Raw genomic sequence first — 22,192 nt, 5'->3', positions numbered from 1 at the left:
ATAGTGGGTTTGTGAATGCACAAATACTGCGAAAATTCATCTTGCAGGCAAGGTTACAAATTCACACAAAGGTAAAAAATGTAAAAGCAAAAATAAGAATAAGAGACTGCGCCGTACGGGCATATTTACAATGTAACCTCTTCTAACAGCCAGCTTTCTCTTGGGTTAAAGCATTTCTCGCTTGCTTGATTTACAAATGTACACTCAGCCAAAAGATGTTCAAAGCTATTTGTTCCCTCAGAGTTTTACTTTGAATGTGCTACACGTTGCATTCACAGCCCCAAAATATTTCATGTTCCAAATACACTGCTGGGTTTTGACACTTCATTACTTCTTTTAAGGTGGTAAGCAGTTACAAAGCACAAAATGTTGAGATTTAGATGGACATAGCACAATGTATATAGATTCCAAGCAAATGACTGTTTAATAAAAATAACAAAAATCATGTTTCCATCTGTCGAAACAGTGTTAAGCTGTACCTTCAAAGTGAAATGTTTAACATATGTCTATAAAAAATATGTCTATTGATGTCTAAATGTGTTTTTGAGGTTGACTAAGGTTGACTAAGTGGGCTAACTATGTCTGTCGTCTTGTATGTTCATGTAGTCTTAATTGAATGGTACCTATGCACTTAACTTTCTAAGTATTTCTCAAATAGGCAAGGCAAGTTTATTTACAGTATATATCACTTTTCAGTAACAAAATGATTCAAACTGCTGTACATGTACAGAAAAAACATTACAGAGGGAAATATTCCTCTACATTCCTAAATTACAGATTTGAGTCAGAATTATTTCCAGGAAAAATAATTACATTAATAAAATGAGGTGATTGATTTTTATTTGGCTAATGGATAGTTATTGATTTATTTATTTAGCAAATCATTCTTTAAAATGTTATTTCCTCCAGTAATGCTTTCTCTAACTCATGATTTGCCTTGTGAATGGGTTGAACACATGTCAGATGTTGTTCTAAATTAGCTAAACTAATTTAATCTCATTCTATATTCTTTAAGATGAACTTTGGTTCTCTTAGATGTGCAGTGAACCCATGATTTACTAAATTATTCTTATGATACAGAAGAGGATTAGGGCCATTCAAAAAAATAAATAATATAAAATAGAAAAAGGCAGGTAAAAAGTCTATTCTGTCTTGATTCTCAGAATTCTGAGATTCAAGTCAGAATTGAATAGACGTTTAATGCCTTTTTCCCCCCTTTTTTCTATTTTCTATTTTTTTAAAGGGCTCTAATTATTATGATGGTTTTCAACTATTTTTATTTTGCCCTTTTGTTATTTTGTGTATACGTACTTCCTTAGCTTCTTTTTATCTTACGTAATTTTGCTTAGTAGTTTTAGTTAAGTTTCACTAGCCTTGTAGAGAGGATTTACCACTTTCCTGAAGGCACAGGTATGAACAAGCTGTGGGAGGGGTGGTTGAAGTCAGCAGCAATGGTCCTCTCTTCTGAACTAGTCCGGTGTATAAAGAGTCCGTCTCAGGGAGAAGACATCTCACAATTCCATGCACTGTTTTGACCACCAGAGCCAAGCGCTTTTGTTCCTTTTATGCAACCCCCAGATCACACTGTTACTGTTAGACAAAATATGCACTCTGTTGTGGCTCTTTAAAAGTTCATGAGCACTTTGCAGGACAGGCTGGCCTTTTTCAGCTTCCTAAGGAAGAACAGCCTCTGCTGAGTCTTCTTCACCAGGGCTAGGGTGTTTTGGGTCCAGGACAGGTCAGATGAGATATGAAGGCCCAGGAACCTGATGTTGTAAACACATGGTGATTTATGGAGTGAGTAGTTCTTAAGGTGGAGCATTTTCAAACATGCATTGATGAGTGAGGAGAGATATTTTGTATTTGATGCTGGTGGACATTGGAAGTCAATTAATGAGTGAAGAATGGGTGTAACATGTTCATATACTGTATCTGCACTCTCATCAGGACCCTAGCTGTAAAGTTTTAAATATACTGGGGTTCTGAAGACTCCTACTAGAGATCCCAAGGAGAAGGGCATTACCACAGCCCAGCCTGGAGGAGACAAAGGCGTGGATACATTTGTCTGCATCTGGTAGGGTCAAAACAGAGGGAAGTATTGGCAATGATGCTGGATGGAAAATGACTGGATGTGGTGGACCCTGTGATGGACTGGTGACCTGACTAAGGTATACCCTGCCTCTCACCCAATGACCACTGGAGATATGCACCAGCCCAGAAAAGCGGTCTAGATAATGGATCTGCTGGGTGGGCCTATCATGATGGCTTCTGTCTAGGAAGTGTTTAGTTGGAAAACGATGTGGTACATCTCTACCTTTATCTCCTCCAGACACATGGGAAACTTTAATAATTTATGTTGCAGATTGTAAGACTGCAGAACGATACAGTTTTTTAGCTGGACCCATGTTCAAAGAGAGTTTGGTTCAGAAAGGGCATCTGGGGGAACAACAAGTCTATGTACATGTTTTAATAGCTTACTGTGCGACCCCTTAATGAGGGCGCAGCCAAAAGGACTCACGTCACAATCATTTTCAGAAATAGGTCAGCATAGGTGTGTGAGATAATATCCTTTTAATTTACATGTAAAAAGTCAGTAGAAAAGTTTTGGATTTACATTGCCTTGTGCTGGCAGTGGCTCGCCTCCTTCTGTGTCTGACCCATACGTATTATGCATTGGGCTTTAACACTGAGACGTTGTCTGCTCTGGCTTTTGAATTAAAAGTGGACAATGAAATAAATATAGACAGGCTTTGCATTAAATACTTTTACAATACCTTGTTTAACATTTTTCCAAGTCTTTCCTTATAGTCAATTTTATAGTCATTCTTTCAGGCATTTTTCTGCACCTCCCTTTTTGTTTGTGGTGTAGTTTAGTGACTGCATGGCATACTAGGGTGACCAAGTGTCATCTTTTGCCCAGACATACCCACATTTCACATTCTGTAGGGGGGATTTACAAATGGAACAGTAGGGTTGCACTTGGTAGCACTGCTACTGCCTGATGCTTATAAGATGTCAAAGCACAAGTGCACCTTTAATGAAGAAATTGTGAGATATGTTTCCCTCATACTGTCCCGGTTGAGATAAATGGGTGGCGGAGTGCACCATGTGCAAAGCTGGCATATGTGACTTGGGTGCCAAAGATCTCATTGGTCAAATTGATGCACAAAACGATAAAAGGGCTGTTTTTCAGTTGACTAGGTTTGTTGTTACACCAGGAAAAATGGTTAGACCACATATTTTGAGAAGGCCAAAAGCATGTCATGTTACTCAGGGTTGCACAGTTTGTCATTGCACTACCCTCACACTGTGCAAAGATTAAGAGGGCTTTCTCATTCCTGCAGAGCCAGTGTACAAATGAGATGACAAAGCTTTCTGTTCAGTCACTGTTGGGAATTCTGTTTGTGCAATGTAATATCACTTCTTCCAAATACTTGCTTATTTGCTGAACAATCAAAAACTGATAAGACCTGCTTCACATTAAATAATGGATGTGGAGACAATCAATTAATCACTAAATGTTTTATTTATATAGACATTTGCTTTACAAAAATTACAAAAACTTAATAATTCATAACTGTAATTTGTTATTCGGATAAGCAAGGACAAGGAGAATAAAAAAATAGGATAAAACGAGGAAACATATCTTTCCTAAATAAGTGTCTCTGTGATACTACTACTATTATTATTATTATTATTATTATTATTATTATTATTATTATTATTATTATTATTACTACTACTACATTGGAAATAAAATAACAGAATACTTATTTGCTCAGAATATTGTACATTTGTCCAACGTTTCTCAAAAAGGAAGCTATTATTGTTCCGGGTTTATTTGCTAATACAGAAGAGTAATTATTTCTATCATTATTTAATTCCTGAGATTTTAAGTCATTTTTACACCTGTAGAGTTATGAAAGGCTATCTTAAAGCGTTATGTAATTATACTTTCTAACCACACAGATAAGGCATACTTCAAATAAATTAAAAGTATTAGTGTTCTTTCAGTAAACAGAGTATCAGTGTTTAACAACTGGGTGAAGTGTCCTCTTTTTTGCAAATCAAAATATGGTCACCCTATCATGATGATATAATATAACATAATATTTCGGGTCTTTTTTTTTCAGATGGCTGAAGGTATTTCTCGAAATTGTGTTACTGCTTGTCTAAAAAACATATTTTCATACTTCATGTGAAAACCTTTTTTAAAATGCAGCATAGAGTGAAAGTAAGGAGCACATCACTGTGCACACCATTATAAAATGTCTTTGGCATATAACAGGTGTGTTGAGAGATTTTAAGAGAACTGTTTGTACAGCCTTGTGTAGCCGCTGCCCCTCACCTCATTAACTCAAAGTCAGTAAGCAAATGAAGCTGAACTTTATCCCGGTCAGGAGAGCACTGCAGAGAATTAATGCCGCATTAAAGAAAATAGAATGTAGGTTCACCTTCTGTTCCTTCACTAAGCAGAAAGGGCAGAAGTGAGAAACTTCCCTTTGTGGAATTAATTAAAAATCCTCAGACAGGCAATTCGTCATTCCTTGTTAGTATGGTATGTAAGGCGGCTGCACGTGTGAGAGCTTTTGTAACAAATAGAAGTTTCTCAAATCATGTCGACAGATGCTAGTGAAATCTCTTTCAGTTACGTTCTATACAACACATCCAGGCTTCTATTTCTCCTCATGAAAACCACAGTTAAATGAGTTCTGCAAGTTAATAGTTTTAACTTCCATCCCACGCTTTCAAGGTTAATTGAAACTTTAAAAAAACTCTATTTTAAACTCTAATAATGTGAGAAAGCAGAAACCGCCAGATGAATATTAGAGTCACAGATAATACGTATTTGTATAGAAAGGCTTAGTTTTGCTATGTGTGTAGTGGTGGTTTGGATTATAATTGGCACCTACTATCCACAGTTAAGCCTGAAGTTTTTCATGACTCAGTTAGATTTAGATTGAACATTATGTTCACAAGAAGTTTGTTTCTGATGGGAAATGACGCAGACATCTCTCAAAAGATAAACCAATATAAAAGGGGTAACAATTTTGTGTGTGTGTGTGCATGCATATGTATATATCAAGAATCATTTAGGTCACCGCGTATTACAGTGGTGACATTTTTTCCGGGACATACTCCAGCTTAGGATACACACAATATACAACAAGCAATAAATAAACAATGGGTAAAAGTAATAACACAGCAAACAATGTGTACAGGTTTCCATCCATCCATCCATTTTCTTACACGTCTATCCCTTGTGGGGTCGCGAGGGGTGCTGGTGCCTATCTCCAGCTGTCAATGGGCGAGAGGCGGGGTACGTCCTTGACAGGTCGGCAGTCCATCGCACGGCAACACAGACAGAAACAGGACAAACAACCTTTCTCGCACACACCTAAGGAGAATTTAGAGGGGCCAATAAACCTAACAGTCATTTTTTTTTGGACTGCCGGAGGAAGCCGGAGTACCTGGAGAAAACCCACGCATCCACAGGGAGAACATGCTCAAAATTGAAGCTTCAATTTGGGATGAATATTTGATCCTCAGATAGTATCCTGTATATCCCTAATTTTATACCCCTACCATCCTCAGCTAATTAAACTTAACACAGTTTCTGAATAAGCTAGAAAATGTTTTTGTCTATTTTAATGGAAATGGTATGCTCTTCTCATTAATCAATTTAAACATATATATTGTCCAGCTTTCTGCATTTTATTTTATTTCATTTTGTATTTTTTCTTTGTATTTTGTGTTTTTATCTTTGGTGATGAGTTCCAGGTCCTGTTCAGGAAGCCTCCTTGCCATCATCTATTCTTCTAACACCTTGCATAGACTCTCTATAAGACTGAAGTCATGATAAAACTTTAATATCACTTAAAATTTCTATAATGAAAATATTTATTTAACCTAAATTTCCAGGGATATAAATAATTTTGTCTTTGACTTTAAATGTAAAAAAAAAAAAACAGAGTGCAACAATTTCACACTCTTTTTTAACGTTTGTACAAGGACAGAATATCAGAGATTATTATCAGGAGTTTCTTTAAGAGCCATATGTATCACACTTATAAGATTATAAAACCAGGCATTTCAACTCCAAGCTGATCACAAACAGGATAATGTCCTTTTTAGCTCAGAAAATGAATCATGTTTGATTTTCTAAATTAATTTCAATTTAAGTTCGCTCAAATCCGGGGACAATTTTCCAGCTATTTTTGGCTATTCTTTAGAATTTTAAACTGATTTGTTGGTTTGAACAACTTTCTCTAAAAAATAATGTAAGAAGTGTTCAGTAGTAAATGCATTGATTTATACTTTTATTGTAGCTGTATGACAGAAATAAAAATCACACCCAGTTGTGACAGATTTTATGTCATCAATACTTGATGCTGACGATGCTTCCTTTATCTGTCAAATTCAGTTTAAAATGAGTACAAAAACCATGGCACTCTTTACTCGTCGTTTCACTTCCTTCCAGAAATAGAAAATAGTTGCTAATAGTATGTGAGCATTTGCACAGTAATGAACTGCTTGAAGAGTTCGAGTCAGGCTTCAGAGCTCATCATAGCACTCAAAGAGCTCTGGTGAAGGTCACTAATGATATTCTCATGGCCTCAGATAATGGACTTGTCCTGTTAGATCTCAGTGCTGCATATGATGCGGTTGATCACAATATTCTCCTAGAAAGACTTGAATGTGCTGTCAGGATTAAGGAAAAAGCATTAGGCTGGTTTAAATCTTATTTGTCTGACAGATTGCAGTTTATTTGTCTAAATAATGTATCTTCAAACTCCAGGGTTACTTATGAAGTACCATAGGGTTCAGCGCTTGGACCAATTATATTTACTATGTACAGTTAGGCTCAGAAACATTTGGACAGTGAAACAAGTTTTGTTATTTTAACTGTTTATGAAATATTCAGGATACAATTATATAATCAATATGGGTTTAAAGTGCAGACATTCAGCTGTAATTTCGAGAGTATTCACATCCAAATTGGAGCAAGGGTTTAGGAATTACAGCTCTTATATAATATAGTATTGCCAAAATTAGAAATATTCTGTCCAGGAGTGATTTTGAAAAACTAGTCCATATATTGTTAGTGGACTATTGTAATTCTTTATCATCAGGAAGTCCAAAAAAATGCAGTTCAAATCCTTTAGCTGACCCAAAACGCAGCAGCAAGAGTTCTGCTGAAAATTTAAAAGAGGGATCACATTTTTCCTATTTTAGCTTCTGTTCACTGGCTTCCTGTTAAATGAAGAATAAAACAGTATAAAGTCTTTAAATATCCAGCTCCATCATATATCAGAGCTCTGATTACCCCGTATGTTCCTAACAGAGCACTTCGCTCTCAGACTGCAGGTCTGCTGGTGGTTCCTAGAGTCCCTAAAAGTAGAATGGGAGGCAGATCCTTTAGTTATCAGGCTCCTCTCCTGTGGAACCAACTCCCAGTTTTAATCCATGAGGCAGACACCCTGTCTACTTTAAAGACCACGCTTAAAACTTTCTTTTTTTAATAACGTATTATTAGAGTGGCTTGGGTTACTCTGAACTGTCTCCAATTATGCTGCTATAGGATTAGCCTGCCGGAGGACATAATGACCACTATTCCTCAGGCCATGAGCTGAGCTACTACTGCCAAGAATTTTATTTTATTTTTTGATAGATGATCTATTTAGCCCTGTCTTTCAGTCATTAACCATGTTTCTCTCCTAGACATAGCTATTGGCTGAGCATTTACTGCAACTAACAGTATTCCCCTCTTTCATCCCATAGGCTTGAAAACAGGTCCAGAGGTCATCTGATTAGCTGTGTTTCTCTCCTAGATAAAAGTACTAAAGGAATTACAACCATAAGGTTTTTACTCTTCACTCACATAAAAAAGTACCCTGGATCAGTGCTTCTGTGTTATTTTTGTGTGTCTGCATGTCTTCAAAAAAAAAAAAAAAAAAGAAACAATTGATTGTGGCAGATGGCTGTTCACACTGAGCATGGTTCTGTTGGACGTTTCTTCCTGTTAAATTAGTGTTTTCCTTTCCACTGTTGCTACATGCATGCTCATTGTGAGGGATTGCGGCAAAGTCGATGCAGCACAATGTGGGCAACTGTCCACGGTCACTACATGCTCTTTCAGGAGGAGTGAATGCTGCAAATCAATGAGAAGAAGCAAATCTGCTGGGATTCCTCACAGAACACATTTTAACAAAGCTGTCTGTATGATTTCATTGAATTAACTTTGTAAAGTAACTTAATATGATGTGTTTTGAATTGCCGCTATATAAATAAACCCAACTGAACTGAATTGAGTTGAACACAACAAGATGTGAAAAAGTTAAAGGGATATGCAAACTTCTGCAAGACGCCATAACATCACTTCTGACATCTCTGCACTGGCTTCTTGTTTGTAAGAGAAACTATTTTAAAGTATCTTCAGAGGTCTAAGAGACACATCATTTTAGTAGGTCTAAATAGATCTGAGCTGTTAGAAACTACGTAGATCCCTGGAGGCACAACAGACCTGTTTAATTGCCATACACGGACAAGAGCAGAGGGATGGCAGCATTTAGTTTATATGCTCCTGAACTTCAAAAGCAACTATCTGAAAATCTAAAATGTGCACAGATGCCTCCACCAAACCACAATGGAAAACGTTCTAGTTTCCACTAAAATATATATATTTATATAGTTAATTACAACTGATAGTCAATTCCATTCAGTCTTATTCCCAAATATTTAATCACGATTTTAACTCTTTGATAGTTCCTGTGCGTATGCAGCTGAGCAAAGTTCAGCATGACGCGCATGATATCATCCTAATCACCAGTTACGTCACTGTGCGTCGTATTTCTATTTTTACTCTACTAAAGCTTCGTTTGAGCAGGGGTGTACCAGCGGCGTGAAACACTTCGAACCTCTACGGGAGAGAACATAGTAGGATATCAAGAAGTCAGACAGGCTGAAAGCTGTAGGTAGCCGGATTTTGCTTCTTTTCATAGCATTATGCGCAATTGCGCATACGATGTGATCCAGTGTGATGTTATGTGAAAAAACTTCCGCTTCGCAGAAAGCCCTCCAGTGCTGACTCCATTAATGGGAAACACATCCAGATTCCCTCACAGGGTTTAGATGAGCAACTGGTTAGATAGTTAACAAATAGATCGAGGGATTTCCTTTTCGATATTTGACTCTTAGAGGCGGTAAGCATGATTTGGACTCCTGAACACCGTGACTGGTGACTGACTTTGCATGACAACTGCGGATGCGCTCTTCCCAAGTTTGGATATTCAGGCGGAGGCACCATGGACGCAGCGGACATAGTTGCTTCTTTGCTTATTTTGGGGATTGTCGTCGTGTCGCTGCTCTCCAACGTCGTGGTGCTGATCTGCTTTCTGTACAACCCGGAGATCCGCAAACAGGTGCCCGGTCTCTTCATCCTCAACTTGACGTTCTGCAACCTGTTGCAGAGCGTGTCCAACATGCCTCTAACTCTGGTCGGACTCGTCACTTCGGGGCACCCCGGAGGAATCGGCTTCTGTCAGATCGTCGGCTTCCTCGACACCTTTCTCACCACGAACGCAATGCTCAGCATGGCAGCGCTCAGCATCGATAGATGGGTGGCGGTGGTGTTCCCGCTGAGCTACCATTCACGAATACGCCACCGGGATGCGGTGATGGTGCTGGGATACACCTGGATACATTCTATGTGCTTCTCCGCGGTGGCCATCTGCCGCTCCTGGCTCGGGTACAACCACCTTTACGCATCGTGCACCCTCTGCAGCGTCCGGACGAAGGCAGCTGGGAAGCAGTTCATCGTTTTCACTGTGGCTTTGCACTGTCTCACATTCCTCCTCACGCTGATCGTGATGTGTGTAACGTATCTCAAAGTGCTAAAAGTTGCAAGGTCTCACTGCAAGCGCATCGACGTGATCACGATGCAGACGTTGGTGCTGCTGGTGGATATTCACCCCAGGTAAATAAACAATGCACAAGTTCACAGACTTATCTATCTATCTATCTATCTATCTATCTATCTATCTATCTATCTATCTATCTATCTATCTATCTATCTATATATCTATATATATATATATATATATATATATATATATATATATATATATATATATATATATATATATATAATGTGTGTAAATATAAATCTATTTACAGGTTATGTTAATATTATTGATAGTGTATATGATATATTTACATTTGAATTTGTAATTAATAGAGTTATAGCAGTTGTGTGTGTGTGGCTTATATCTGATTGGTTTGTTGGACAAAATGTCTATAGTTGAAATCAAGTGTTTCCAATGAAATAATTTTTGAAATTCACATGATGCATATGAGTTCAGTGTAAAATTAGAGTAAAGGCGGCTGCTTTGGTCACGTCCGTCTCTCACATTATTTCTCCCTAAAATTCCTCCATCATGTCTGCATGTCTCTTATCATGGCTCTTGGAGTGGTGACGGTACCTGTGTTGCCTTGGCAGTGTTCGCCAGAAATGCCTGGAGGAGCAGAAGCGGAGAAGGCAGAGAGCCACCAAGAAGATCAGTACATTCATCGGCACATTTGTGGTCTGTTTCACGCCTTATGTCATTACAAGGTGAGCTAAAATCTGCTGAATATGGGGTTGGGGGTTGGGCTGAGTGGGTGACTGCGAACATTTGTTGGCGAGGTGTTTAATATATTTGCGAGGTGTTTATTATATGCACATCCTTACTGAACTAAAACCCCTCTGAATCTTTTCTGAAGCAAATACTTAAAATATATATATTAAATATTGCATTTTCTGTGTATTTCCCCTTCATAACCCTGAAACCTTTACACATGCTATCATGTTCAAACCAAAAACTTTAATGTATTTTAGTGAGGTTATTTTTTACACCAAAGGCCAGTGATATGTGGTCTTATTTTATTTATGTTTTTTTGCAAAAAATAATCCAGGTGCTGTCAGATCAAAAGGATGGTGTCTTGATGCTTCAATTTTTACATCTTGCCACACACTTTTTATCTGATTTAGAACTGGGTTTTGACTGGACCAGTCTAGCAAATGCTCATGCAGTGATAGAAATAATTTAATTATAGCTTTAGCTGCATGTTGGATGCTTTTTGCAGGTATGTTAAAGTTTAATTTTGGTCTCATCCAAGCTCTTTCTTCCACATGTTTGTTGTGTCCCCTAAATTGTTGTGATAAGCAGCAATGTCATTTCATGTTACTTTCTTTCAGGATTGGCATTCATCATCTTACTCTAACATAAAGGCCAGATTGTAGAGTTCACAACAAATAGCTGTTTTCCTCTGCATAGCTGCCTCTACAGTTTCCAGGCATCTTGTGCTGCTTCTCTGATGAACACTTCTCTTGGTCAGTGTTGGTAGGTGTAAGGGACCAGCCTTAAACAAGGACAAAAGGTGTTCCAAAAATTGGAAAAACTTTAATTTAATAATGTCAAATATGATTAACAACAGGGTCAAACTTCAATATAAAATAACTTAATAAATAATGGTCTTTGTCTCAATGGAGACAAAGAACAAAGGCTAAGAATAACCCAAACTTTCCACACGAGGGAGGCACAACATAACACAGGAACAACAAACCAAAAATATAAACACCAAAGCTAACATAAGCAAATAAAGCAAAATCATCTTTAACTTAGAACAAATAAGTGAATATTAAAAAAAAAAACTAAGGTCAACTTCAATAAATAAAGTCCCCCACTCCCTTCAGTGTTTTGGAGTAGTGGTATGTTCCTAGCTTCCCTCTCCAGCTGATTTGCATTTGCAGAACCTCAAAAAAAAAAAAAAAAAAAAAGAACAATTAAACCATTCAGACAGATATTAACTAAAGTGTGCACCCATTAGAAAATATATGTCTAAATAAAATAACTTGATCTCAATTTATAGTGTAATCTGGAAGCAATATATGTAAATTATGAAAACCAATACTAACACTTGGTGGTGGTGGTAGAAGCGCTCACCACAATAGGTTTGAGGTGGTGCCAAGATCCTTCAGTTTTTTTTAGATAATGTATTGGTCAGTGTATTGGTCAGTGCAGAATTTCCTTATTTTAGACTAAAATTTTGTTTTGTGAAGAACTAAAGTTATCTTTTTAGATGGACTGTGGTTAAACGTCACACAATATCTCGCTGTGTTTTTCTCCAATCTCTTATTCACATAGCCTGCTGCGCATGCACGTATGTCTCCCTGCCCATAAAATTTCATCGCCAGGCACAAAATGGCGGAAAGCACGCCCACCGATCAAAACGTTCTCTTACTAACAACATGATAAAGTTATGAGTTACTTCTTCACGTGACATGTTCCTCTGAAAAGTGATGCTGTTTTTCTGTATATTTATCCTTTGCAAATATCATATTTTTCGGATTATAAGGCACACTGTGAATTAAGGTGTCAATGTGTGTCTTTGTCCATACATAAACCGCACCGGATTGTAAAGCGCATTAAATATTCTTCCCAAGTGTGTAATATCACTCCGCCCATCCACGCACACAGCTCTCTCCTGAACATAACATGAAGCCTAACTGTTATACAATAAGCGTTACTTTTATGTTGAATTAACTTACTTGGTTTATTGTTGCTAGCACGTACACATACTCCAGCTTCCTTGCTAACCAAAGTCATACTTACACATTTAGACAGATTTTTGAGCACGTTGTACCACATCAAATCAGTCTGCATACACAACGGTAATCATATATAAGGCGCACCGGATTATACGGTGCACCATCAATTTTTTAAGAAATTTGGGGATTTTAAGTGTGCTTATAGTCCAAAAAATATGGTAGGCTCATACGAGCCGATGGGTGAGAAGGGGAAATGGGTGCCAAGTGCTAGAGCGGATATAGAGGGTCTGTCCCAATTCAGGGGCTGCATCCTTTGAAGAACCCATTCTACGTGAGCCAGGTCCTTCGTGGACCGTGAAAAAGAGGAGACCCGAAGAGATCGGCTTTTTAAAACGATCTTACCTTAGCGTTACTCCTGTTGCCGAGCAATCAGGACAGAACAAAGTAGCTGTGAATTTAAACAAAAGGAACCCGAAGATTAATCACATTGTCTCTTCTGCTTTGTAAATAACTTTAGGCCTACACATCCCCCCCTTTAGATATTTATTATGGCCCATAATATTTTATTTAAAATGTTGCATTATCATGTTTTATTATATTCCAGTCTGGCGAGCTGGAAGCCGAAAATTTAAGCTGGCTGCGGTCCAAGCTGAGCGTTTTTAAAATCAAGCGATATATCAACAAACATAGCAGATATTTCGGTTTAACATAGCTAACTTCTCACCTAAAAACTTTTTAAAAGCTACTTTTATGCCACAGAAAGCGTAATAAGTCCAATTGTATTCACCGCTTTTCACTCCCCTCCGTTTCCAAGTTCTGTTTAACCCGCAATGAATCATGGGATAGGATTAGCAATGAAGGATACACCGGACCCATCCTTTCAATTGGGGATAAGAGGGACACATTCATCGGTCGCATTTGAAGGAGTCTTTGAATGATTTGTGAATTGGGAAAGCCTTTGTCGCTGCGCTATGATGTAATCGGCCTACAAATGCGTCCTTTAAAGGATGGAACCCCTGAATGAGACAGACCCAGAGAGGGGCGTGGCTTGATACACATCTTGTTTTGGTCTACAGACAGTGCTCCACCTAGTTGTGAAAAATCACTTATTGTTCCTTTAAGATTAAAGGGCACAAATTTATTTTACCTAGTAATTATATGATTTCTAATGGCTCTGATGTTTGGTTAGGGGTTTCAGAGTATAGGGGTTATACAAATGTATGCCTAGGTACAAAGATTCTTATCAAAACATTTTTGAAAAAACATGTACCATTTACTCAACACTTCCCTTGGCTTGGTCTTTGTCCTAAATTCCCAATACATACATTAACATTTGTGTCCGTAACATGACAAAATGCAGACAAGTTGATATGGTATGAATACATTGACAAGACTTTATGTGACTTTTACTTTCCACTTTATTTGCCGTAGAATCGTAGAGCTCTTCTCCCCTGGGCCAATAAACCCTCACTGGGGCGTCTTCTCCAAATGTTTGGCCTACAGCAAGGCAGCAAGTGACCCGTTTGTCTACTCACTGCTGCGCCACCAGTACAGGAAGACATACAGCCTGCTGGCTAATAAAGTCCTCAAGAGAAGTCCTCTCAACTCCTCGTCCTTCCGGTTAGAAAGCAAAGCTAGGACAACTACAGTCACTCCAGCTCAACCGTCAGCATCCAACCATCAACTAACAAACCAGTCAGCCAATGAGGACAAGCGTGTATAGAGACGTATAGAAAAGCGAAGAAAGCCGATTAACCTCTTTGTGTTAAGGTTGCTTTTAAACAAACAGTTGCACAGTGAAGAACAAGACTGATAATGTTCTAAATATATTTATTTTTATAGACAAAATGAGCCCCACAAAAAGTATTTGGCAAACTTGAGTCAATGTGTCTCTTCGCAATGCCTGAAATTTAAGCTGCTGATTTGCTCCTGCCAAGGCCATCTTTTTGAATCCTTTTTTTTTTATTAAAAAGTTCAAATAATTGCCACAAACACACAGCAGATTGTTTTTGTTTTATTTAGGTTTTTTTTTTTGGGGGGGGGGGGGGGTTCTCACAGCAAAGAAGTGGTTAAACTGTGCGTTTAAGCAGCACGACTATCTAAAATGAAGCCAAATTACGCTGTTTGTGTCACTAATCACTTCGAATCGCAGTTATCTTTTCTATTGGCTGACAGTTACTGACATCTAATGAGGTTTTACATAGCTATACACACACAGATGCCCACACATGCACACCTTGCCACCTCTGATCTTTGAGCAAAAGGCCTTCATCATGTCAACTGCATTTTTACTGTCTCTAAAGCACAATCTGTGGAATACGATGTTGTTTTAGCTCAATTCTAATGTCATGATAAAGCTCTTTTGCCCAAGCCTTGATTTGAGTGTGAAAGGAGTGCATGTTTCTATGCGTGTGTATGTAAAAACTCTTTTCTGAGTATTTCCAATGTTACAAAGCTATCAGCGTTTTTAGCTCTGAAAAAAGGCAGCCAGTTTTGTAACTTGTGTATAGATCATCAGGCCCTTTTGTTTATGATAGATTGGTAGCATAATGTAAAATTTGTTCCGAATGAAAATGGTGTAGCAAAGAAAGCAACACTTTCTCTAAAGAAAAGAGTGACATTATGGTATAAACTGTAGGGTATATGTCGCCCATTGGTCAGATATTGGAGAGATGAGCTTTGCAGAAGCATTTTCTTGTATCAAAGTAGTTTTTATGTACTTCTACAGTCTGAAAAGACATTGATTAGTCATTTACTTGTACAACTCTGTTGCATTCATTCTTACCTCAGTACCTATGTTCTATCATGTTGGAGAAAGTGCTGTCAGTAAAACGTTTGACAGCACAGCTGTGGTGTTGTGCACTAAACTGAGGGTTTTTATTGGAAGCCCTGTGTGTTGTGACTGTAAGGTGTGACTTATAAAGTGCCTTTTAGATGATGAATTCTAGCTTAATCAAAACACAACAGAGTTGACCTTTTGGATATGTTCTCAGTATTTTGTGATTTGGTTAAATATGATGAAATGTTTGTTTTGGAAGTAACTATTTTGTGATGCAACCTCATTGTTTTGCTGTTATGAGGGAAAACAGTGCTCCCTCAAAACTTGTTGGTTCTCCTGTTAAATATTTTTAAAAGCCTTAAAATTATTGTATGTTTTATTGTGTTTAAAAACTCACACATTGATGCTTTTTTTCCTCCTAACAATAGCATTGGTGCCACACTTATTACCATCCCCACTGTCAATATTTTGTGCAACCCCTTTTTGCCAGCACTAAGTTGTCTATGTGACTTAGACCTATGGACTGTAATCTCCATGGAAGGTTAATTTTGTTTCTAGTGAATCATTTATGTTTTTATCATAATCTTCTTAAATTTGGATCATAATCCTGTTAAAAGTCCCATTCATTATGTTTTTCTGGGCGGTGGTGGTGTGTGTGTGGGGCCTTATATAAGAGTTTGTGATTACACACACTCTAACAAGGCTCCTAAGGAGTTTTGAAGAGAAATAGGACCACATTATAATGGGCCTTGTGCCATAGTTGAGCATAAGGTGCTTTTCCACACTTTGATAAGATAATAATTCCTGGGGAAATTCAGGTGTGACAGCGGCAAGGACACAGACAGTTAACCACAATTATTAGCAGTGAAGAAAAGAAAAAAGAGAAGAAAATAAACAAACTAGTCTTATCTAGAGTCAGTTCTAAGAAACGGCAAGGATAGAAGATGAAAAAAAGTACATACCTGAGTAAATATTGCACAATTATTGATACGGCATACCCAGGTAAAGATACAATGAAATATTCAAGTTTAAAAATGGAAATACTCCAGTTACAGATCACACAATAACATACTATGCAAAATGCATGATAGTGGAGCAGTATCTCAAAGTGGCTAAGGCCATTGAAAGTTTACCTTAGTATCTGGGAGACACTGTAAAGGATACATGATCGGATCAGAACCCATGCAACCATTGACAGTTATTGAGTCTGTTGTGAGCAGCAGAGATTATAAAGTCTAATAACAGCTGGGAAGAAAGACCTGTAGACACGCTCCTTAGAGCATCTGAGATCCAGCAGTCTGTCACTGAAAGAGCTCTTCAGCTCTGCAACAACTCCATGCATCGGATGGGAGACATTGTCCATCAATGATGTGATTTTTCTTACATTCTTTCTGTCTCTCACCACCTGCAATGGGTCCTCGGCATCCCTGGACAGAGCTGGCCCTCTAATGAGCTTATCCAGCCACTTCCTCTCAGCCAGATTAACTGCTGCTCCAACAGACCACAGAAGATGGCTGATTATGGTGATTCCAGGCAGTCTAGCAGGTTTCCCACACCACCGAGAAGAGAAACAGCTGCACAGCAGTAGAGTTCCTTGACAATACTTATCTTTGTGGGGGGAGGTTCCAGATTTTGCTGCCATTTGGTAATATTGGAGTTAGTATAATATTTTTTTTTTACCTTGCTGCATGTGGAAAGCAATGTTCTCTTGTTTTTATTTTTATTTACATGTGTAGCTAATAGAAATAGGCCTTTCCCCCCATGTCCTATCTAGATTCTTGGGAAACATAAAATGATGATTGACTAATTAAAAGTTCCAAGATACTCTCAGCAACTTAAAAAATGTGAACTGGAAAACAAATGTTCGGGATGATAATAAGTATGGCACTGGTGTTTGTCTTCAAAAAACAACAACAACAATATAATGTATTTCTAATATATTAAGATAATGTTAATATATAATTAAAAGCAGTAAGTTTCAGTGTGAGTTTACACTACTGCAATAAAAGATTAATATATTTAAAGCCTTTTCACAAGTCTTTTCAGGGGTGTCAAAGTAAGCAGCCACTGTAAGATGAAATGTTGTTCGAATGTTGTAGCAAATAGAGTAACTGGGATTCCAGCTCACGTGTTTCAAGACGGGCTGAATTCTATCTTTATTGTAAACAGGTAGTTACTTTTGGCAACACTGGGAAATCAGGATGTTGTTACTGTGACGGTATGAAGCCTTTAAAAGGCTGACAAGCTATTTATTTTTGTCTGTGTCTGATTTTTGCTAAATGCATTGGTGATGATAAAACAATAAATGCTGTGCATTTTGACATTTTAAAAATGCTTTATGGTTTTCTTTTTTTTTCATTTACCACAGTATTTTCAACACTACAAGATTTTATTGACAAAAAAAAGAGCAATCTTTAATGTATTTGAACAATGCATTAGTCACACACGACAGTGCCCAGGTCGTTTCTCTTCAACGCTGATTAAGTTTAAGAGAACTAAATAATTTGATAATTACAGCTTTTAATGTGACAGCAGAACAAAGCCTTTTTTTCACAGAAGCACCATGATTCAAATTTAACACTTCTTAATTACAGAACCCTTGGGAGTAAGATGGAAACAACAATAGTTTTGCAAACCAGAGACAGGTAGCGATGGCGATTCGTTTCTGGCTATAAATACAACTCATCATTTTTATGTAATCATACCCAGCATAATCAAAATGTAATTAGATCAACCTATAAACTAATCATGACTTGTCATAATTCGTAGCTGCCTCCACTACTCCTCATTATTGGGTAAAAGCTCAACCGTTCCACAGCAGAGCACACCATCCGAGAGCAATTAGCAAGAAGTATTCAGAAAGTTTGAAAGGATCCCCTGCCTGAAGGTGTTCATATTCTACGGTTCCCTCAGAGACTCTGAGTGGGTGAGAGACAGACACAAATCCGACATACATAAAGCCCTGTGCGCAGACCTTATCATTAAGGCACGGTGCGTGGGAAGAAGAAGAAATCGAAGGGGTAAGGAAACAAAGATGAGAGCGGAGGTTGACTTATACCACCCGAACAACGAGGTTCTACTCGTTACATAAAGGGAACACAAAGGTTTCTAAGGATCACTGTCATTTTTAAACAGATATCCACGGGAACCTAACGCTTCTCTTAGACTTCATTACAATTTAGTACAATCTTTACAATAACAACACATAATGCCAGAGAAGAGCTTCAGATGGCATTGGTTAGACAAATGTAAACACTCTTCCTTTAATATATACTTTAAATACATATAAAGTCACTGATTTGTCATGCAGGTAGAATTTTAGTCTGCAAACCTTAAGCAGCAAAGACTGGCGTTTCAGCTATTTGCTGTAAGCCTTTTAAATTAGCTTAGTACAAAATAAATTGGCAGTCAGACCTTTAGAGTAATTGGAGTCACTCGTGCAGTATCTTCCTTTAATCAGTGGCAGCAACATTGAACTCGACGTGTTACAAATCCTCCTCCACACAGAGATAACTGAACAGTGTGATCGCTCTAATTTCCCTCTCCCGTCTACAACTCGAACAGCATCTTTTACTGAACGCTTCAGCGGGTTTGCTCATTTAACACAGCGATAAGCAGAATATTCCAGAAAAGAAAGCATCAAAAACCACGTTGCACATTTCCACCACTTAGTCTCTCTTGTTTTCATCGTCCCCAATGTCCACAGTAAGTGATATTTTGACATCCAGAAAGTCTTCCGGTAAACATAACGGATCAAGCACTCTCATATAATCTGAATCATGGGAATGAAATGTCATAGTTCTCCCCCATGCCCTCAAGTAAACAGGCTGGGACTGCATTCAGAATTACCAAAAAAAGACCATCTATTTTTGTCCAGGAATGCTGGACGTTTATCATCTTTTTTTCTCGGCCCAATCTCTTGCTCTGGTGTTGTAGGGATAACATTGCCTACGCGCACACACACACACACACACACACACACACACACACACACACACACACACACACACACAGAAATATCTTTATTTAAAATACATAGTTTTTCTGTTAGAAATAAATAATAGCTTTGTAGTTTTAACTGATTACTGGTTCAAAATAGTGACTCAGGTCATTGGGTTAGAGACAGGACTCACCATTTTGAACTAATTAATGACCTGGTTGGTCTTCACTCAATGTCCCTTCCAGATTAAATCAGAAATGGTAAGATTGTGAAGTGGCAGTTTTGATTTGCCACAGTTCTGCTGCCTGCGCTTCCCCAGCCTGCCTGATTGAACACGCCTGCTCTCAATCATCTCCTCCTTTGTGTATTTAAGCAGTCTGTTCGCTTCCTTCCATGCCAGTTCACCTTTGTTTCTACCAGCAGGCGGTCCAGCCACCCTCCTGATATTTTGACCTATTTTATGCTTCGACTCTGCCTCAGCCCAGTGTTTTTGGATACCTCTGGCCTCTTGGCTGATTCTGTGTACTGACCTTTGGACTGTCATTAAACCACTGAATTTTTGGAAACTGTCTAAGTTGTCATCTGAGTTCTGCCTGCCCAGTTCTCACAAAGATGGTGAAAGGATGCTGTATAATAGTATTAATTTCAGTGGATTTTGTGTGATAACTGTTGATTTTGTTCAAGTAAGACATTAACTTTTTTTAGCGCCATCTTATGTTAAGATTCACACTTAGACCAAATAAATTATCATAAAGTCAATATAAACAGAAACTGTTTACACAGTGCAACACCCTGAACGTAGTAATGGACCTGCTTTGCTGGGAAAAGCTACAGCTTTAAAACAGATACTGCTTTCATGAAAGGTTGTGCATGGTCTGCAACAATAGCTAGGTTGTTGTAGCATCAACTTGGGTGTTAGGCCCTGATGATTCCTTCCTTGTAGAACATTTCCCAAAACATTTGGCTGTCTCATCTAGCTTGCCTTTTCCCATCATGCATTCTGGTGCCCAGGTAAGCTACATAACTGATCCCCCAGGTGATGCAAAGAAAACATGATTCATCAGACCAGACCAACTTTTTTCCATCTTCCATCGCTCTTTTGCTCTGTTCTGATGCGCACATGCCTGTACTAGGCACTTTTTGGCAGGGGACAGACACCCTGACATGTGAGGGTCCACACAGCCTCATATGGGGAAAACTGCAGTGCTCTTTGTAATCTGACACCTTCCAGTTAGAACTAGTGTTAGCTTCTTTAGGAATTTGTGCCACCCACAATAGCTTGTATTCTGGATTGGAGCTCACGGGCCAGTCTTTCCTGTCCAAATGCATCAGGGAGCCTTCATCACCCATGACCCTGTGGCCAGTACACCAGTTCCTGCCTTATTGGCCCACTTTTGATAGATATCAACCACGGCAGCTTGGGAACATGCCACTAGAGCTGTTGTTTTAGAGATGCTCTGACCCAGTCGCTGAGCCGTCACAAATTGACTTCTCGTTCTTTCTGCATGTAACACATCAGCTTTAAGAACAAAATGTCTACTTGCTGTCTAATGTATTTCAACCACTATCGGGTCCCACGTTTTTGACTTCATATGTCCGTGTATGACCACCAACATATGAAGTCAATATGTCTGATTGGAAAATGAGGCATGTACTTTGTATTAAAAAAAATACATGATTTGTAAATAGATGTTTTAATGCAAAATTAAACTAAAACTAGAAATCCTCTAGGGCTAAATGGAAGAGCTGTTTGTAGCAGTTTCAGCTGGACGGTTCACCTGTCCATCACAGGGAGGAGTAGCAAACTGACCCAAATTAGGTTTCCTTAAGGGTGTAGAAGAGAATATATCATATACAAATTCATCATTTTACTATCCTGAAACGAACATAATCCTGCAAGACAAAACAGTAAAAGGTGATAGTTCTGATATCTTGTGTAATTAACCATAAGGAGAAAGCCTGGACCACATGTCCACGTCTGCAGCAGAAATGTCAAGTGAATATTACACAGATTTCATTGCAAGCATGTTATCCTCCAGCCATCTGTTCAGGAAGTAAACACTTTGTCTCCATGTGAATTTGTGTGCTGTGTGAATCTGCCTTTGTGAGCAAATACAGTTGATCTCTACATCTGATATTTGCAGGATGAGTTACAATTGACTGAATCAATTTATGGTCTCCACTTAGATCACACCTGTCTCCAGCTACACAGAGATACAAGCTTTCAATTATATACATTTTAATTTATACACTAAGTTAATCATATTAGCTGTTTCTAATATGTCCGTGATTTCATGTGATAAAGCAGATGATGCCTTGTAAATATAAAGAAAACAAATCCCTTTTCTGCTCCAGCATTTTTGTGTCTAAGTTATGGTGGGAGCAATGTAATGTGGCCCTAGATCGCCGAGGAAACTCCCCAGGAGGAGGGATATCTGTGCACGCCTCCTCAGCAAATTTAAATCTAAATTACTGTAAATGTTGACATTGTGATAGCTGTGATAAAGACTGTGTCAAAAACAACAAAGCATGAAAAATTTTTAAGTCTTATACTCAGTGTGTCCAAGTAAACAGTAAGCAATGATTTCATATGTCAAAATTATAACTTTGCTTTTTATAATTATTTGCAATTCTGCTTAGGTTTCTTGCTTTGTCCTACACATTTGCATCTGCTTTTTGGCCATACAAGGAAAACCTATTCAAACTTTAGTTTACCAACACTGTGGATTTTAAATGCTATTAATTGAAAGTAATGGACTAGTGAACTGTCCAGGGTGTACCTGGCTCCTCACGTATTGGCTAAATATACGCACTGGACCTTCTGTGACCCAAAAGAAGATTGAGATGGTTAAGGCAAATGCTTCATCAAATTAGCAAGACATTT

At 38.2% G+C, this 22,192-nt stretch overlaps 1 protein-coding gene across 1 annotated transcript; it reads left to right on the top strand.

Moving 5' to 3' along the window:
• Window positions 1-8,900: 8,900 nt before the first annotated feature.
• On the top strand, window positions 8,901-14,588 carry LOC105927290 (G-protein coupled receptor 26). Its single transcript, XM_021317235.2, has 3 exons — window positions 8,901-9,976; window positions 10,499-10,612; window positions 14,021-14,588. Exons 1-3 carry the CDS (start codon window positions 9,306-9,308, stop codon window positions 14,310-14,312), a joined length of 1,077 nt encoding a protein of 358 aa, XP_021172910.1. The 5' UTR covers window positions 8,901-9,305; the 3' UTR covers window positions 14,313-14,588.
• The last annotated feature ends 7,604 nt before the right edge of the window (window positions 14,589-22,192 follow it).

This window comes from Fundulus heteroclitus, chromosome 22 (assembly GCF_011125445.2).
Source record: "Fundulus heteroclitus isolate FHET01 chromosome 22, MU-UCD_Fhet_4.1, whole genome shotgun sequence".
NCBI lineage: Eukaryota > Metazoa > Chordata > Actinopteri > Cyprinodontiformes > Fundulidae > Fundulus > Fundulus heteroclitus.
The sequence above is the reverse complement of the archived record's forward strand: the minus strand, read 5'-3'. Positions and strand labels throughout refer to the sequence as shown.